Source organism: Hipposideros armiger, unplaced genomic scaffold (assembly GCF_001890085.2).
Source record: "Hipposideros armiger isolate ML-2016 unplaced genomic scaffold, ASM189008v1 scaffold_527, whole genome shotgun sequence".
In the NCBI taxonomy this organism is placed as follows: Eukaryota; Metazoa; Chordata; class Mammalia; order Chiroptera; family Hipposideridae; genus Hipposideros; species Hipposideros armiger.
Genome location: NW_017731877.1, coordinates 486,395 through 507,184, shown reverse-complemented (window position 1 = coordinate 507,184; position 20,790 = coordinate 486,395). Strand labels below are relative to the sequence as shown.

At 33.6% G+C, this 20,790-nt stretch overlaps 1 protein-coding gene across 9 annotated transcripts in view; it reads left to right on the top strand.

Annotated features, from left to right (window-relative positions):
• The window catches only part of GRIA4 (glutamate ionotropic receptor AMPA type subunit 4), a 380,852-nt gene extending 363,508 nt beyond the window's left edge, over positions 1–17,344 (top strand). For 3 of the 9 annotated variants that reach the window (XR_002126867.1, XM_019668471.1, XM_019668473.1), the window contains exons 15-17: positions 9,452–9,566; positions 11,882–12,016; positions 16,217–17,344. Coding sequence is in view for 6 of the 9 variants with exons in the window: in XM_019668471.1 (XP_019524016.1) it covers positions 9,452–9,566; positions 11,882–12,016; positions 16,217–16,381 (415 nt within the window). In the remaining 3 variants the exon portion in view is untranslated. Of the gene's footprint in view, positions 1–3,217; positions 3,333–9,451; positions 9,567–11,881; positions 12,130–16,216 lie in introns of those variants that run through there. The other 6 variants (XR_002126866.1, XM_019668474.1, XM_019668472.1 and 3 more) reach the window with 5 other exon arrangements.
• The last annotated feature ends 3,446 nt before the right edge of the window (positions 17,345–20,790 follow it).

Here is a 20,790-nt window from a genome sequence, read left to right as displayed (position 1 = left end):
AAAGGCCTTGGAAGTTTTCCAGAGTTCCTGGAATTTGTCCAGGTGAGTGTTTTCTTTCCAACCCTGAATCAAGTTCCCCATCATCTCACCACTCTGGATACAGCTATTTAGGGAGGGTTTTGTTTTGTTTTGTTTTGTTTTGTTTGTTTTTATTCTAGAGTTTCCCTAAGGCATAAATGAGAAAGTCAAATAAATAAGTAAGTTACCTGGGTCTTTTTTCAATGTATGAAAGATCGTGAATACACCTGGGCTCTTAAATGTGGTTTACACATCCAGCAAGAATATGGTCACTTGTTTGTTCCGCTCTTCAAATTTTAATTGAAAACAATCCATTTCAATTGAGTTTATTCTGTAAAAGCTACGTTTAACAAAATTTTAAAAATTAATGTAAGAAAAAACCCACAATTTTATTCTTTCTATCTCATCCGCTTGGCAGACCACTATTACAGCTTCTCTGATGCTTAATGAGGACAAGAATATCCCTTACTATCAGTGTGTGTTTCTGACATTGATTTTGAAATCTATGTCTGAAACGTATGAAGGGGATTCCAAAGCAATAATAAAATAAGCTGCAGCAAGTCCTGACTCCTTAAGACTTCCTTAGGCTTGCTTACAATTACTCCATGAGAGTTCTTTTTATGTTTACCTGCATAAAAAATAGTTTTTAATCTAGTCTAGCAAAATGAGTGAAGTAACTTTATTTATATATGTATATATATATACACATATATATACATATATATGTATATACATATATATACACATATATATATACATATATATGTATACACATATATATGTATATATATGTTATTTGGTGATTCCTATTATTAATAACATGTAATAGCAATGCATTTCATAAAACAGATGTTCAAATGGTCCTTACATATGTAGTTTATACTGCAGTTTAAATAGCAATTTAAAGAGGCCATTAGACCTAGATATTACATCTTTAGTCAGACAATTGCAGAAAACATGCAAAGATATCTTGAAATACTGAAAACTATTTCTAAATATGAATTACTAAATACCTTCTATACATCGTTAAAGAAAAATAAATTTTACATATCATAGTATAAAGTGGACTTTATTGAGGGACCACATGTTTCTGGAAGGAAAACATGTAGATTATTTGTGAATTGGGCAGTGAATTACCTATTGGTCAAGTGTCTTATACTAACCAAATATAGATCTATATATACATACACACATATATGAATAGCAGTGTGAAACTAAACTGTTTTTACATGGCCTATTAGATGATATTAGAAAGACAATGTCTTAGAATAATTTTGTAGCAAGCTTTATTCCAAACAATTTTTTCAATGTAAAGCTTTTTTTTCTTATCCATTCCTTTATTTTGCTTTTTTGTTTCCTATTGTGCTGTGAAACTGTCTTTGGATATGGCTAATAACCCTGTTAAATAACCCTCTCATGAAATGGTTTTAGTTTTATCAAAGGAATGGTCTAAACCAACACATAAAATAATTGGGACACCACTTCATTAAAAAAAAAAAACCTAAAACTAACATATATATTTAAGGCTAAAGTATAGTGGATTATAAAAATAATTTCCTCCAAATAAAAATTTTAGTAGTTAGGTTTAAATCATTGAAAGACAAATTTAATTTTTTGTGGACATAAAATAAATTAAACAACTTTCTCCCAACAGCATTTGTTTAAAAAAAATAGATGTCTAGAATCACTGACATGCCTACATTTCAGTCTGGTCCTTTTGGTGATTAAACTAACCATCTTATTGGTTACTTTAGTAAGTATATTAACTACTTCACATCACTAATGTGACACTTACTTGGGAATGTGGGAACAGTAATTATTTATTAGCATTTAGTAAATGGCAGCCTAACTCTTTTAAAAGAGTTAACAGTCTCAAAGTGCATGGTTTACTCATGGAAAATGTTTGCTCTCCAAGTGGATCAGACCATCACAACATGAACATCATGGAAAATGAACATCGTTTACTTGAAATATTACAAACACATTCTAAGGGAATAAACACTTTAACGGCTGGTTAGTGGTGAAATATGCAACAACTGTTCATTAGTCAACCGAATGACATCTCACTTGCAAATCAATGTTCAAGTGCTACTCATTAATATGGGGCAGTTAGTTTATTTTGTTTATAATTCATTTGGCATTAAGTGATCGCCAAACTCAGTATTTATCAAATAGCATAGCAAAAACTGTACCCAAATTCTCTCAGTATATAAGCCACTCCTCAGATTTAACAGAAATTTCGTTAAGTGCTGGGAAAACCTCTTGAAAGAGATAATTCCTCATAAAAATTGTAATTTGAAAGCAAGGAAGAAACCATATGCATGGGTGGCAAAAGCCTATGACACTTTTTAAAATCCTTTTAGAGAATAATTAGAATATGCTATCTCTATTCCCCTATAGAGACAAACATGGAGAAAATCTAATCTAGGGTGTTTGCCAAGTCTACATCACATGCAGCATGACTTCCTAGGGTTTAAATACTTAATTTAAACAGTCAAATTGGCTACATGATCCTAGTTACTAAATAGCATCCAATGCCTTTAAGAATCAACATACAATTCAAATATAGAAACTTTTCCCTAAAAGCTGCTACTGCCTTTCTCTTCACTATCCTCTGACTTCCAGGCCAGGAAACTGAACCAAACATGGAAATCCTAGATTCTGAGATGAACTAAATTAAGCAAACGATCAAACTAAACTCTCACAAATAATAAAGGGAATAATAATTAAGCCATACTCTTTATTGTCAGGAAATCAGTACACAAAAATTAGTGGCTGGTTTGATGGTTTGTTTACGCTATTATGTTTTTCCTTCTGGGAATGAATTTTCATTTCAGTCTCTTTTGGGTCGTTGACATTCTAGGTAAAGGAATTCAAGACAATTCTTTCTCAATTAATAGTAAATTTAAGGTATTACTGTTTTGAAAAAAAATTCATGTAATTGGTTGATGATGATGGCGGTAATTTGACAATAAATGAACTGTGAAAGTGAACAGCACTAAATACTACATGTTTAATACACTTTGAAATTAGTTACAATTGCCTTTGGTTTGGACTCTGGTGGAAGGGGCTACAGGATGGCAAAATGAGAGGTTTATTTAGCGTCTGGGAGAAGCTTATAGAAGAGCTTAAGACCTCATTCCTTCTAACATCTTAACAGCTGTGCAGTTTCTTACAAAATATGTTTTATCGTTTCAAGAAATGCTGTTAACCTCGCAGTTTTAAAACTGAATGAACAAGGCCTCTTGGACAAATTGAAAAACAAATGGTGGTACGACAAAGGAGAATGTGGCAGCGGGGGAGGTGACTCCAAGGTTAGCCTCAATGTCACCAAAAGCGGGTAAACAGTATGTAAAGTAATAGGTGCATCTGCTGGGAGACTTATACTCTGGGCCTACTAATACCACCAGAATTGCTAGTCATGTCCCTTCACACACTTAAGTATGCAATTACTGTCAAAGCAAAAATATTTGCAACTGTTATCAATTTGGGGACATACTAACCAACCTAGTTAAAATAGTCGCTGAAAATCTCTGGCTTTGAAAATGTGGATCAGACATTGTAGTCCTATAAACCTTGGTTTTGGTAAGGCAGCAAGGGATGCTAGTTTTTGAAAGAGCAATTTAGTGAAGGAAGGAGAGAGAACAGAAAGGGTATGCCTTTCTTGTTTTCTTCAACAGAACTCCTGTGAAATGTTCTTAAGTAACAGCAATATCCTGATTCTACCTAGATCTGTCTAGAGTGCCTACTTGAAAATCATTTCTCCATCTAAACCAGGCTTCTGTTAAATAATAAGTTACATAATAAATAATAAATCAAAGATAGTCATGTGAACTAGACATTTTTTGCCCACCATAAATGAATCAAACTATAAAATGATCAGGTTATAAAAACAAGACCAACTCACCTTTGTCTTCACTGCATCCTTGTCATATTTCCAGCTTCATAAAAGTGGTTTTCTTTTAAATTTATGAACAGTGTCTAAAGAAAAAAAGAGTGGGGGGGAGGTGTACAATTAAAAGAAAATATTATCTAGTGTTCCAGAACCCTTTTCACTATGCATAAACTTAAAGAAAACAACCCAGAGATGGGAATATTCTGACTGAATTTTTGTTTCTTATATACCTTCAATTGGTATATAAGAATATTGAAAATTTAGAAGTATATGCACTTGTCTTTAAAATCTAGAGAATTCCCCAAAACCAGAAGACCTGCTTCTCTTCAGGTTCTTGATTGGGCTATATAAATCCCCTCACTTTGCCACTCAACCCACAAAATGACGCTCTGTTTTCAGGAAGTACCTCTCAGATGGCTGCTGACTGACTTCACCTTTTTTCAATGCCACAAACTTCCCAATCTAAAGAGCCTTTCAAATTCAACTAACTTGCATATTCCCATCTGATAACTAGCCCTACCATAGGAGGAGGAAGGATAAATTTTGCCAAATGAATATTCTGGCCACAGAGGGAGGCATGAAAGAGAAAGAAACAATAGAATTGTGTGTCCCAAACCAGATCACCCATATCCTTATTCTGAGAGAGAATATGAGTTCCTGGAGAAAAAGAGCAGAGAGATGCTAGAAAGTTCCTCTGGGATGGTTCCCCTTCAAGACACCTCCATTTGAGGTGTTTTCTTGAGGAGTCTTTATTCTTTTTATATCTTGGAGCCCTACCTTGCCTAGAATGCACTGATAGTTTCCATAAAAATATAAATAAAAATATATGTATATGTGTGTGTGTGTGTGTGTGTGTGTGTGTATATATATATATATACATATATGCAGAGAAAATTATTCAAGTTTACACTAATAATCTATAATTCTTCTATTGAAATTAGAAATGTTAGAAAATGTGCTCTAATAGCACCATAGAAAACAAAAGCAAGGATATTCTATTCCATTAGAAAAATTTTACTTGAAATTTTTAATTTTTTATTACAAATAGAAAAGAAGTATAACACTGCTTAACAGATAAAATTTCCCACAAAAATGAATAAGTGAGGCTCAATTTTAGTGTACATTAGACTCTTTCCAGAGAGAAAATAAATAAGCAAGCAGAAGCAGATATGAAGTCATTTTAATTTATTTAAGTAAGGTTGAACAACTCAGTTGGATTTTAATCTGATTGTATCCAACACATTGTTTGGTACATAATGAACACTAATATTTGTTGTCCAAATAAATAAATTTGAATCTGAACTTGTCATTTTCAAAAACCCAACTGCTGTTCTCATAGGTATTTGGTACATTACTTCCACTTGACGTGAACTACAAAATAATATTTCAAATCTTAACAAGTAATTTTCTTAAATGTTATGAAAAATTTGCCTAAAATGTTCCCCCAAGTGAAATTGCATTATGCTTTATTTTCCCTGAGGAATTTTGTTTTCATACTAAAAAACATTTCTAATAGGTTTAAATATTGATGTAATATTTATCACCAAGAGGAGTGGTTACAATCCAAGTGTTAATAATGCCCTAATCTGAATTTGTAACAAAAGGTGATATTTAAATCGCTTAAACTAACTCAGATCAAAGTAAGTTACCAGGAGGCAGTTGCTTTTTCATTGTTGTTTTGTACCTTCTTCATATGAGGATTTTCTCCTTAAACTTACCTTGCCCCTCCCAGTTAGCTTGATCTTCGAAAGAGAGAAGATGAAGAGCAAAAGTGCTGATCTGGAGAATGAAACCAGAATTTAAGCCTTTGCTGAGGGTAAAGCCAAAGCAGAATAGCCAATTAAACACTGCCAGCTCACTGGGGTGGGCGCAGGCTGAAATCCGGTGTGGTGTTACCTGATTTTCAAATACAGAAACTTCGTAGAAAAAAAATAAGTGGAAAACACTTCCACATATGAATAGGGTCCAGTGAAGAGAAAATTGACCCACCTGTCATTCACAGGATTGTAACCAGGGAGGACATCTTCAGCTTTCTATTCATATTCAGCTGCAAATGTATTAAACCTGCTTTAACCGGGCCATAGCACCAGTACCTGTGGGGGAAAAGAGAATTACCCACCCTCCTTTCCCTCAAGGAGATTCTGATTGAATATAACCAACAACTGGACTATTTAGAGCCACTGGGACCACTTCCAGTTACACCCCAAGGCTGCAAAATAGTTAGTATCCCATTCACCTGATACCCATTCCCAGAACATTCTGAGCATGGTAGCCCTCGGCCAAAAGGCTTCACACTGAAATGTAAAAATTTTACCAAAGAAATAAGGAAGTAGGTCCTACATCTTAAGTGAAATAAAGTGGAAAGACATGATTTGGAGTGTACAAATTCGTTTGTTTGAAAACTTACATATTTGATAATGGTAATATGGTTGTGATGTGGTCTTTTTATGATCATAAGAAATTCGTACTCATTCTTGTGAATAAAATAACAAATTTATTAATTGGCAATGAACCAATTTAAAAATAGCATTGCAATGGCTAAACCTCATTTTCCCATTTGATTAACCTGATATGTTTAGACTGATCACCAACCATACGCAGAATTTTATGCCAATTTTTATGTGAGTTGTTTAATCCTGGTTCTATATGGAAATTTTGGCAAGTACCTGTAATTATCCATGATCTATAAAATTATTGATTTTTTTTCTGTTTTATACTTTATTCTACTTCTATGTATATAAAAATAGGCACACTCGTAGGTGTGGATATTCATATAAAAATCATTTTGTAAATGTAATTATCAAATAATGTGTTCTTCAGGAATTATATTAGATCACATCATATCCAGTTTTTAATTTAGCACTTTGAAGAATACAGCCCGTTTCTGACTTTAAAATATGTTATAGTTATAAATGACCTACTTCCCTTCACCACAGCCATGGATACCAATGCAAGAATAAAGGGATTATTACGGATAGTATGAGTTCATAAGCAGGGAAAACTTTTTGTGATAAACAAAAACCAGTAAAGGAAGCTAACCCTCAGAAGAAGGACCTCCCAATAATTAATTCCTTGATCGGTGCCTGAATTTCTACCAGTTGATCATTAAATTTGGTTAATAATAAATCTCTTACATTTAAAATTCCAGTCTAATCTTACTCTCTAAAACCAGGCTACTGGAATGAATAACAGAAGGGAAAAAGAGGCAAGGGGAAAATGAAACAGATAGAGAACAAGGGACTTTTAGGAGAGAGAGATAAACCAAAGGCAGTCATCTAATCCTCAATTTTGCATTCAACCGCTCCTAAGAAACTTAAACTGCTTTTGTTTTCCTTCTCTTTTATGCATTAATTCTTCCCTCCTCCTCCCAGGGCACCTCATTCAAGAAGTGCAATATAGGCTAACGTAATATACCTAAATGAGTTTAAAAGCAAAAAGCAAGCTGGGCTGGGAACCTAAAAACTAATAATATCAGTTAAAGGAAAAAGCTTGTTCTGGATTCGAAATAATTTAAATGTAGCAACTTGACCTAGCACTTACTCTGAGTTGGATACCCTAGTAAATACTGTTCTACAAAAATGAATGAAATATGGCTTTTGTTCTCAAGGAGTTCACAGTTCACCAACCAACCCCAGGTGTGGTTTCGTTAAGTCACTTCATAAATGGAGGTGAGGGGAAAAGTGTGGAGGTCAGGGAACAGGGTGTATAGGTAACCCCTAGATTGGGGCTAAATTAAGCACCCCAGTCAAACATAATCCTCACCCCAAATTCAGTTTTTAATAGGAAGTGTTAAATCATGCCCATGTTAGATTTCAATCCGAAAAACAATATTTTAGGAATGTGACAAATGCATATTCTTAAATGGAACAATGAACCTTGTAAGATTTTATAAAATCCACACAAAAATTAAATTGTATTCAGAAACTAGATAAACAAAAAGAAAAACTTATATTTTAGAAAGATTTTTCAGAACGAACAGTACAAAATTAATGGGTTTTAGTTTAACTCTTAACCAGAAAACTCAATTAACCAGAAACCCCATTTCCTGAGCCTTCTGTTGTTACTATTCTTTATTGCACAAGATATGAGGTCAGGCTATTACAAATCTTGATTCAGCTACTTCCTAGTTGTGTGAATAGATGAGCTAACCTCTGTGTGCCTTGATTCCTCATTTGTATAACAAAATGCAGGGGATAATACTAACTAAACATGTAAAATGCTTTAACAATGCCTGGTACATAGCAAGAGCTCCTTAAACATTAGCTATTACTATAACCATCTTTACAAGTGCATTACCTACCTGTATAGATAGGATTATAGAATTAATTCCCTGGTAGCCAAATAAATGCATGTTGTGTTTCTCCAAATGCACTCAACATTTCCTATAAGAAGAGAGGCAATAGGAGATAGGGCCAGACAAAATAATTGTGGTCGCCTTAGAAATGTCTAGAGGAATACAACGAGTCCCTGAGTGTTGATAAAAGCAAAAAGAAACAAAAACCAACCAACAACAAAAGATGCCAGGACTTACTGCTTCCCATCCATCTTCTTGACCCTTATTTTACACACTCAAAGGTTAACATGGGAATGGAAACAGAAAGAATTCTTAGATTCCTTGGAACATTGATGCTGAGTGATGACTGACCCTTTCTTCCTTGAGACTCCTTATAAAAAATTTAGTATTGAAGGGCTCAAAGAGGGTACAAAAGAAAAATGGGATTTTATAGTATGAGGAGATTGTCTATTGATAAAAACCTTGTTTACTCCTAACCTATCATGTATTTGTTGGTAAGAATTAATATAGTATATTATAATAACTTCCCTTTGTACTTAGAGTATATTAATATGGTAAACGCAAGATGAATGAAAATTGTATCTGGTGATAGTAGGTTAAATACTGTAGTTTAGAAGGAAAATATCAGCCAGGCCTTATATTTTAAAATAATAATGTACATATGTGTTTATGAGGACCTTCCTCTCTATGAGGGGGCCCTTAGTAACACTTGAGTCACCTTCCTCTTTTAATTCAGTCCTGGTGAGAGTGGTGAAGGAATCCATTTAATGATGGGCACTGTAGACATCCTTTTATAGCGTAAGGTAAAATCCCACTAGCTGAATCATAATGCAAGTGAGAAATGAAACCAGTCCTGTCTAGCTTCTATTTAAGTCTGTCAACCTGCAGTCATTTACCTTATGAAAGGGAAAAAAAAAAGGAGCTTCTGGATTTTGAATGACTCCCACATTTATATTGGGAAAATTGGAAACACTCAAGAAACCAAACTCAGGCCAATAGTTTTGGATTCACAGTAATTGCATACATTTTATTTAAAAATCCTCCCTAGCAGTATGTGCCTGTTACCTAAAGCGATGGAGCAGGCCCCAGTTTTATGTCTGATTCTAAACCTGGGCCTACAGTACAAGACATAGCACCTACTGTGGCCTCTGCTCTGTCACTTTGCCATGCGATTCTAATGTAGTTTTACTTGAATAACATAAAATAACATATATAATGTTATTTATGTTATTTTCCACGTGAAGAACTCCTGTAAACCTTGCCGTTTTGAAACTCAGTGAGGCAGGCGTCTTAGACAAGCTGAAAAACAAATGGTGGTACGATAAAGGTGAATGTGGACCCAAGGACTCTGGAAGCAAGGTCAGTCGCTGCAGTTCGGGGCCTCCTCTTGTGTTCACAAAGCAGTAAATGGGAGCAATTGTAAAAAAAACAAGAAAAAGAAAAAGAAAAATATAGAAACAGTTAAAAACTCAACATTTCTCTATACACTGCCTAAATTAGAAGCTAGTATAAATTTCAGCCACAGGACTGTCTTTTCAGGAAATTGCAACCTGCTCCCCAATGTTAAGGCTTTTAAATAAATTTAAATTAACTACAAAAATACATAAAATTATAAAATTCCTTATATTATACTCAAACTTACGTACCACTAATAAAAGTAGTGATTTTTGGTTAGGTTTTTGTTTGTTTTGGAGGCAAAGACCACGAAATTTATTATTTCAGTAACGGATGTATTCTCAAAATAAGAAATGAGAAATTGATCAGTAGTCATTCAGAAAAAGATTTTAAATATTAAATATGTATTATTTGCCATTATATTACCAACCATTCCACTTTAGTTTGAAGAGACCTTATTTATTATATTTTTATGCTGACAAACAGAATCAAACTTCCAAATCTATTTTATCAAAATGATTTAAATAAATTAATGTTTATGAATAATATCCTCAAGTTCTAAGATCTTTTATTCATGAATTCTTTTTAGAACAACACAGGAAACTATAAGCCTGATTCTGTTGCATACAAATGAAAATAGTATTACAAACAGTTGTGTTTTCATTCTAAAGAAAAAAAATAACAATTTATCAGTAAATCTAAATACCGGCACTCATTAATAGAATGTAATAACAGTGCCTGAAAGCCATAATTGAAGACTCTTGGAGTTTTCTTTTATTTTTTTCTGTATTTTCTTTTGGAAAGAAAAATATATCTATCTATCTATATATAGATATACATATAGATAGATAGATAGATAGATAGATAGATAGATAGATAGATAGATAGATAGATAGATTATTCAAAGACTAAACAAGTGACTGGCTTAAATAGGAGAGCCTCAGCTAATTTAAGAAACAGACAAAGTAAAGTTAATTGATCGCTTTCTAGGGCTTCTCCCTATATTTTAATTGTTTGTCTGCCTTTGAACCAGAGTGGAATGAGACAAGCTTGACCAAATAATGAAATAGTTACCCCAATCTTTATGTAAAGTCTGAGAAGCATAAACACTTGAGTGATTATTTTAAAAATGAAGCTTCCCTAAACTTTCGGCCCAATCAGTTGATGTCATGGCTAAGTAGACAGTGTACATAGTATATCTTTGCAATTAAATACTCTTCTAATAAAACTATTTAAGTGTCTAAATCACATTTTGCACCAAACATCCTTCTGAGAAGATGATGGCCAGAGGACATCCTTGAGGTAGTCTACCCAAAATACTTTTTAAATAATGTTATATAATATACATATTTACAATTTATTAAAAAGTTCTGAATTCTTGTTGCAATTTTAGTATCTTCCAATCATATGCTTGACTATTTCTGAATTTATTATGAGATATGCATACTAAAGCTTTGGACACATATCTAAAATATTAACTGATTAAGGGTTTTTAAGTGGGAATGGAATCATATTTTTAAATCAATAAAAATAGTTATAAATTTGTCCATACATAACCTATTTCTCAATTGACTGTGGTAGTTTGTGTTATTTTAAAAAATTATTTTTAAAAAAAGTTACCTCAGCATGATGCATATATAATTATTCCTAAATAGTATATAATATGTAAAAGTGACACTTTCCAGAAGAATTCCCACACAGATGTGTCTGAAAGAACAAATAATGTATGTGTTCACTAGCATATTAGTTGCATATATTTAGTAAAGTAATAATGAACAAAATGTGAAATTGCTAGCTTAAAAAACCTTAGTTCCTTAAATAGGAAATGTGAAGTTAGATTTATTCAAGAGAAATCTCAAACATTAAAAGTATGTTTTAATGGCAAGAAAACCAAAGGGGTCCCTCTCCCATGTAATTGTGTTTTAAACATTTCATTTTCAAACTTAACAATAATAAACTCACTTCTGCCGCCCTATGTAAATATATAAATGCTTATTGTGGCTAAGTATAGTGGTTTGTGTTGAATATTTAATAATAATAAAAATATTGCAGATTTTATTGAATATAATTACAATTCATTGATAATCATAATTTCTCTTCTCCTGAGAGCTATGAGCTTTATGTTTAAATCCATAAACCTACATCAGTGATTTATACACGTAAATAATTTTAGGTTAAATTAGCATTTATGTTACTTAGCTGTTTGGATTTCATGTGTTTCTTTTATGTTCTGGATGTGACATTTCCACAGTTAATTGAAGTGTCTTTATCCTTGGCAGGACAAGACGAGTGCCTTGAGCCTGAGCAACGTAGCAGGCGTCTTCTACATTCTGGTTGGCGGCTTGGGCTTGGCAATGCTGGTGGCTTTGATAGAGTTCTGTTACAAGTCCAGGGCAGAAGCGAAGAGAATGAAGGTGGCAAAGAGTGCACAGACTTTTAACCCAACTTCCTCGCAGAATACCCAGAATTTAGCAACCTATAGAGAAGGTTACAACGTATATGGAACCGAAAGTATTAAAATTTAGGGGTAGGACTTAGGGCCTACTACAGTGAGTGGGTGATGCATCCTGTAAACTCAGTGTTGTGACCTGTCTGTCCAGTGGTGGTATTGCTTGCTTCTAATTAGAGCTTTATATTTTTTAAAACTTCAGTGCAAAGTGGTTCAGTTTTCTTTGGCTGCAGATGTACTGTTCAAAACTATATGTTGCCAATAGATATCTGCATTGAAAGGATCAGAAAGACAAAACAAACCTCCAGAATTGCCATGTGAAATTATTTAAACACTATATTTTACCCGAAAAATTGACAGAAGTTGGAAATTAGATCTGGGTTTCCTTGTACACAAACCAGGCTAATCTTCTCCAGAACAATTCAATTTTAGAATAAGTGCTAACAAAATAAGCATAAAACCTGATTCAACTGATCAAAACTTAAACAGCTTCCAGATAAAGTTTTCTGAAAAACCTTTTCTGAGAAACAATATATGATGTAAAAGCTCCAAGGCACATAGCAAATGCTCAATGAATTTTAGCTCCCATTCTAATTTGTTTTATATTAGCCATCATCCTATATGTTTAAATAGTAAAACTCGGCTGTTTGTTCATCTGACAGTAGTCCTTGAGCTAGACCTTGAGGCAGGAGTGATCATCAGAATATTGACACAATTCACATTTATTAGATGAAATTCAACTTTTATGTCCACAATATCACTAAGGCAAGCAGACATTTTAGGCAATATAGCAGTTTCTCCATCAAATATGTCAGCAATATATGTGTTCTTTAGGAGAAACTCAGTAAAAGATAAAAATACAGTGAGTTAATATGGATTTTTTATTTCAATTGCTTTTAAGTAAGCCAGATAGGCCTGATTTACTCATATACTCTCATCATGTCACAATAAAAAACTATAGGCATTCAGTGAACTATGGAAGATGGAGATCGTTTTTTTAAGAATCTGAATGTCCACTACTTTTTTCCTCTAATGACAGAAAGTGATTTTAAAATAAGATCTAAAAGCATTTTTTATTGCTCTTCCTAAAATCAAATCTCTAAAACACATTTTCTAAAATTATATATAATTGCCAACTGAATAGGCTGCTCATTCTGAGTAAAATAATAAATGAGCCTTTAAACCCACAAGAGACATTTAGGGCTTGATGTACCCTAAGGTCAAAAACCCAGTATAATTTTCATAAGAGTGAGATATACATCTGAGGTTATGCCAGGTAAACATGCTTGATTTTGATATTTATTTATTCATATGAAAGCTACTGAAATACATTAGTATCTTAAATGAAGAACAAAAGCCACCCTTTTTTACCAAAATCTAATTGTTTGTATCTGTAATCTCAAAATCAATAGCTGAATGTAACTGCATGTAGGTAAGCCCAAAGTGGTTCTTTCCCAATTTTTGTGGGAAAGAATTAAGAGCAAAACCCTCAATTCATTCAGATCACAATGCTTTGAGCATGTCTTCTAATAGGAAAAAAAACACACAAAAAAACCACTGGGATGATGTCAAGATCTCTTGGCCAGTATATGAAAACTTCCACGATAATATTTACAGAATTGAGGGGAGAGTTTCTCAAACTGAGAAAAACAATACCTGACAAGTTTTCAGAGCCAATAATTTGGATGCTATTCTGAGATGAGTTTTATAAGATGACTTAAATAAAATTTTTAACTAGTTATTAAAACTGACTTTTCTTTGACATAGCAAAAGCATTCCAGCTATCTGACCCCCTAAAAAAAAAAAAAAAGTATTCCAGCTATCAGGAAGGTCCTAGGACAGGAAAGCAAAAAAAAGAAAAAAGAACATTAGAAAATTCTAGAAAGACTTATGGATGCCAGTTCATTACAAAGTTCCAGGAAGTTGTTAAATAGACACATAAATTCCCAGATTATATACATACAATTTACATGTATAATGTTTCTGAGGTCAGAGCCTGACATTGCAGTTCATCACATAAATTGCCTTTAGAGCTGGGGTTGAACTTTCAAGACAATAAATTTCAAATAAAAATAAGGCATTCATATCTATATGACTTTTTAAAAAGCTTAAAGGCATTCAGGGTAAATGAGATGATCTGCACCTACAGAGAAGACTGTGAGTAAGCAGTTTTTATCACATTCCCATATTAAATGACTTTTTCCTTTCAAAAACTCTTTTGGCCATAATTATGCAAGCAATTGATAATTTAGATAATATTGTCCCAGAATCTCAAAAATAAAACCCAAAACCTTCACTAGATGGTAGGATATCTACTTTAAAAGTGATCATCCTTCAAAGGGAACACATACATTTAAGGTCATAGCCATTTGTCACAACAATCTAACCAGATGCAGACCATATAGAAATTTTTAAGAAAGTTTTCCAGTTTGAGCAGCCTCAATAGGTTCACATCAAAATGAATAGAAATGACCTTTTATGGAAGCAAGAGCTATAAGTATAAGAAATAAGACTGCTGAGAACTAAGAATGCTAAGATTTAAAGAAAAAATAAGGAGTTGACAAAGATTTATTAACTAATACACTCAGTTGCATTAATCTATAGAGAAGGAGAGATTATTCAAAACTACATGGAATCTTTCCTGCTTTGAATGTTTTCCTTTCCTCACAAGGCAATAAAGAAAAGAAAGAAAACAAAAATAGATTTTATGACAAAAGCTGTCTGCAAAAATCCTCCCAAAAAAATCACACTGCTTTTATTAATTGTATTTTAGTATTTCCTCTTCAAAAATTTAAAATGAAATAAAATTAAAGCAGTAATTTTAAAATAATTATTTATTTTACTTAATATTAAATATTGAAAGGGAATCTAATGAAATAAATTCAGACTTTGATCTTTGTTCTAATTTAGTGAGTAGTAGAGTTTCTGTAGAAATTGTATACTAACTTCTGATTATGAAGATAAGTATTAATTTTGGGGTTGGTTCACTAAAGCAGAACTATGATCATGACCTGGTTTTTATCATAAATATGTCATTAACTAGCAAGTTTACTTCAACTTCTTAAAGTTATCAGCGTGCCTAATCTCTAAACTTTTCATTATAACAGTTCTAATCCAATTATTAATTTCATTATTTATTATATAATTATTCAATTATTTAAGTTCCAGGGCAGAGTAACCTAACACATTAGGTTAATTTAGATTTACAACAGGGAATTAAGATACATTATGATTTATGAGAAAGTTATGATCTAAGCCATAACAAACATAAGGAATACTTTATTTTCCTCATGAATTAGCATTAAAATTCAGCTCTAGAAAGAATTTAAAGATAATGAATGAACAGTAGATTTACATAATACTGCTTGTTTCTCCTCTGTGTAATATTATTATCTGCTACCTAATATGACAGAGAACAAGAGTTTAATGAGGATTTCAGACACCAGACCCCATAACCTCAATCTGGGAAGTTCCCCAGTGATGACCATTCACGAGGTATTGAAACATGCCCCTTTTCAGTACACCCGCTTTACGCACTTAAAGCTTCTTAAAATATGAGCCTTAGCTTCCACAGTAGGCATAGAACGAACTTTATGTCACTAATTGTGCTGTTCTGGGTCATGTCTATAACTGGTGTGAATGAATGAAAGTGTCTGTGGATAGATCTGTGTTCCGAAAAACAGGAATATCTGTCATGAACACTCTATGTATATAGTTTGTTTAGACAATTCACAACAATTTAAAGAGTATAATCCTTAAAAAATATTTTACAAATCCTTATAAAGACATTTTCTAGCAAGACAAAAAGACTCAAAGATGTTGTCAAATGTAAAGAAGATTTTAAGCTGGACTAGAAGTACTAAGATATAGAGTACAGCAACTTAAAATATGTGTCCTACCCAGATGTGCTTAACAAAACCTAGTTTTGTGATTTTAGAATAAGTTCTTAAGAAGGTAGGACCACAAACTCTAGACAGATTCATTCTTCCCTGTAGTTAAGCATTTTGTTCCTGTGACAACCAGTTTTCACATGACCAAAAAAATATGGAAAAAATGCAGATGTCTAATTATTGATATTTTGGTGTTTGTTGTGCCCTATTTTGTTTAAGAAACAGAAATATTGTAACACTCCACATTCTTTCTGTTTCCTTTCCATGCAACCCAGCTGACCTTTTCTGAAGCCATAAGAAACAAAGCCAGATTATCCATCACTGGGAGTGTGGGTGAAAATGGCCGCGTCTTGACGCCCGACTGTCCAAAGGCTGTACACACTGGAACTGCAATTAGACAAAGTTCAGGATTGGCTGTCATTGCATCGGACCTACCATAAAAACCAAAAAAATAATTGAGTGCCTTAATTAAACTGTTGGTGACTGATGGGAACGCAGCCCTGAGGGACACGCCACGCGCGGGTCTTCGCTAAATCAATCCCTTGGCTGAGAGCGGGAAGTATGTCCTAACGCGCCGGACATCAGCAGCAGCAACGTGTGCATGAGCTCAGCTCGGAAACCCAAACTCAGATTTTATATCAGGAAAACTCACAATTTAGGTTTTCTCGGGTAGTGGGTGGGGGGAGCTGGGATGGGTGTATTAACAGCAACAACTTTCACTCGAGTGGACTTAAAAACTAATCAGACTTGCGAGTTAGCTCATCACCTGTGAAGTTCTTGCTCAGAAAGGCCTTGGTCTTCACCGCAAGGGATGAAATAGTTATAGAAGTCAATGAACATGCTAACCTGTGTCTCCAAAACACCCATATAATCAATGGAAGACTATCCAGCTGAGAAAACAAATCACTAAACTGTGATAAGAAAATAATATACAAACATGTAAATCCTGTGAAAAAAATTTAAAGGAAGTATTTACACTTACTTTGAAGAAAAATACTGAAACATGCTTGCTTTTTAACTGACGTAAATTCAGTAGAGGACAACACGATTCTTTTTTCTAACCATCTTAGGGAAAAATACATTGCAATAATTGATATAAATGCCATCACTGTAATAAACTTTAGAGACTTTTTTTTATAAAAGTTATTGGTCATCATCTTCTTGTTTGCTGTAACCTTCACTCTGTCACATGAGTTGGTGTCCACAGATTGCATTTGTCTTACCACCAGGAGCAAAATTAAAATGAAGATGATGGTAACATAAAATCATCAGTCTGCAATGTAGAATCAAAAGAGACTACGGGTCACTCATGTTATCAATATTATTTATAATCTTGTTCTGTGTACAAAATTGTGGTTTTTGTACCCACCAAAAAGAATAAAACAACAGATGTTCTTACAATATCTACAGAGCTTAAAGTTTTTTCTTATCATTATAAAAGTTATTTGAGAAATTATAAGACTACAAGAGGGATTGTAGAAGTGTGGGCCATATTGGAAAATGTAGCTAGCCCTTATTATTTTTGCATACTAAGCTACCCTCTTTTACAGATCTTTGCCTCGTTAGCAGGTTAAATTGTCAATGATGGAGTGTTTGAATTGGGGAATGAATCATTGTCATAACAACAACATACCCTGTAACTGTGTATTGAAATTTTACTTAACTGTATTTTGCTGCATAAAATAATGTGTCTCTTTGGACTTCCTCTCCCCCATTCTCATTATTCCATTTAAATCATTTGAAGGCACTAATAATAGTTTGTGGTAGATAACAAATGAAGTATTAGTCCCTGTTTTCAACTGAAAATTGTGAAGAAAATTATACCCATGTTTATTTACAAAACTCACCTTATGTTATGTATGGATTAAATTAACATGGTTCAAAAGAAGGTTTGAATCATTTGAAATAATAAGTACTATAATACAGATAAACATCACAATACTTAGAGATCTTGGCAGAAAGCACAAGTTAGGATGATTTCGGAAGTCTTTCCTTGAAGGATGAGTTGAGTTTTCATAGGTGGAGAAGTTAAGAGCCTCATGGATGAGCAGTGGCCCAAAGCTGAGGATGTCAATGGCTTGTTTAAGGAGTGTATGCAACTGGATAGACTGGAGAGAGCACAGGGCATGATATGGAAGATAACCTTGGAAAAGGTGAAGGATTGATCAACTTGCTTCAACTCTCAAAATTTCCACCCCCATTCAATCTCTGTGCTGCAGGAAGAGCAATCTTTAAAAGTTCAAATCTATTCACACACACACACATACACATAGTTCCCTCAGGAAAACTTCCAAGCTTATGAGCAGAGCAAATGAGTCCCTTTATGACCTAGTCCTTAATTATCCCTTCCATGACTTCTCTCACCACTACCCAATTCTCCCAACTGCAAGTGAAACTCAAAAGCAGCACATGGGACACTGCATTTACTATTTCTTCAGTCTATAACTCTTCCCAATCTCCTCTTTACTTGACTAACTTGTACTCATCCTTCAGTACTCAAATCGAATTTTACCTTCCCTGGGAAGATTTCCATCCACCACTCCTGCCTATGAGACTGAGTTAGGTGCCCTTTTAATGTTTTCTCCCCATCACTGCACTTACCACACTGCATTGTAATTGCCTGTGTACTTCTCTGTATAACTACTAGACTGTAAGCTCCTTGAGGGCAGGGACTGTGTCTATCTTGTTCACAGTTGTATCCCCAGCACCCAGCACAGTGCCTGGCATATTGTAGGTGCTTAATAAATATTTGTTGAATGAATAAATGAATTGAATTGAATTAATTTGATCAAGTGGAAGCAGAAAGACATCTTTCCTCATTAACAGTCTCATTAGTAGAATATGTGTTAACTGTATAAGGAGTCAAAATGAAGGCTGAAGGTTGGCTGATTGCATGACATTGTCCACCTCACTGGAAGGAATAGGAAAAAAAAAAAGACCTGATGAATTTTCCAATCCAATGAGAAGATATTCCATGTTATTTTACCTATCAGTGGAATAATTTCCTTAGCTAAAAAAAATTGTCATAAGATAGTTAACTAACCCAAAACAGGGTTTTAGTTTTGTTTTTAATCATACTTCTAAAGGTATCTTTCATTTAAGTCTGAGTGGATTCGTGATGTAAAGTTTAAAAATTATATTTCTTATAGTTTTATTTCTATATTAGTAATAGTGTTAAATACTTAAATTTCTATATTTCTTATAGAATAATTTTTCCAAAAACAAAATTTAAATTTGACATTAGTAAAAAGGGGTATCTATCTGGACTCTAATACGAGGAAATGCTACAAAGCTAGAAAATGTGATTTTTAAATATTTATATTTAAGTTAAGTTAAAAACATTTAAGTTAAAACATTTAGTTCCATAAATTAAAGAACTCAATTACTAAGCAAGCAAGATTCCCATCTAGTGCAGAATTTCCTGAATAAATCAGGCAAAGCCAATTTTGAAGATACATCAGCTAGTTAAACACATACAATGACCACATTTGAAAGATATAAAGAGGCCTCAGGAGAACCACTGTTACACTCAATTTAATAGCTACTAATTGAAAATGCCAGCCCCACTGTTATTGTACTTGCTTTGGCCTTCTGTAGTCTGCTCCCTGGTCTCCACACCTGTTGAATTGTCAACACATTCCATTTCCCCACAGCATAGCTCATAGTAGATGTTCAATATATATTTGTCAATGCATAAACACAACTTTATATTTTGTCAGTATCATTGAAAAATTGTTCTAATAATCTTCCCAGAAAACAGAATATCCCAATTGTAACAACAATGAAGTACTGATAGGAATAACAACTAAATGAAAGTGACATCCAGGAGAGTTTCTGAAAAGACAAATTGAAATTGTGCAGATTTTCCTTATACTTATTAATGTGATGCTGCATGAAAAGTGTGCCTTCTCATGCACATTCCTAAAAAGGCTTTAATTTCAGATAGGCCAGCAAGCTAGAGCACTTGGCATTTGTAAAATCAAATGCAAATGTAATAGTTGGTGTGTTTATATATTTTCTAACCAGTACCAGTAGTCTTTTCAAAAGAGAACTGTCCTTTAAGAAAAGTATTTTGATAAATTATGAAAAGAAAGAAATGAGATTTGGAAAAAGCAACAGAGAGTTATTTTCCATGAAAAAAGAATAACCTACTGATTTGTTTTTCTTGCTTTGATATTATTTTCTTTGAGGGGAAAAGTGGGCAGAAGAATGAGGAAAAATAAAAGATAAGGGGAAAGGAGACATTAAGAAAGCAGAAAGCTGGGTAAAAGGCCAATAGGATTACCCTGGTAGCCAAAATAACTTACGAGAACAGGAATGTCTGACCTATGATTTTTCCATTGTTATGTGTGTAATGTTTGATGCATTCCTCTTTGCATGAACTGCAAGGTATTTGTCAGATTAAAGGAAGGAGTCAAGGAGAAAATTCTAAGTCCCATGGTTGGGTTGACACTAGGCCAGAAATAACCCTAATAATGTGCCTCCTGGCCACAGAAATGTGCAGAAAAATCTAGGTTGGGATTTGTCCTTCTACATGGCAAAAAATGAAGGTTCATTTGATCCTTTCTTTATCTGAAGAAGATGGTAGGTTAAGAGGACATCCAGAATATATACATAGTTGTTTTTTGGCCACCTGTGCTGACAGCAAAGTGTGAAAATAAGCATAAAGCATATCTCATTATTAAAGGATATATAAGATCATTAAATCAATATTCTGTTAATGGTCTCAGAGATATAGAGGAACAACTGATGGTTGCTAGATGGGAGAGGGGATGAGGGAGAAGGGGAAGGGATTAGACAGCGTAAATAGGTAACTACAATATTGCCACAGGGATATGAAAGATAGTTC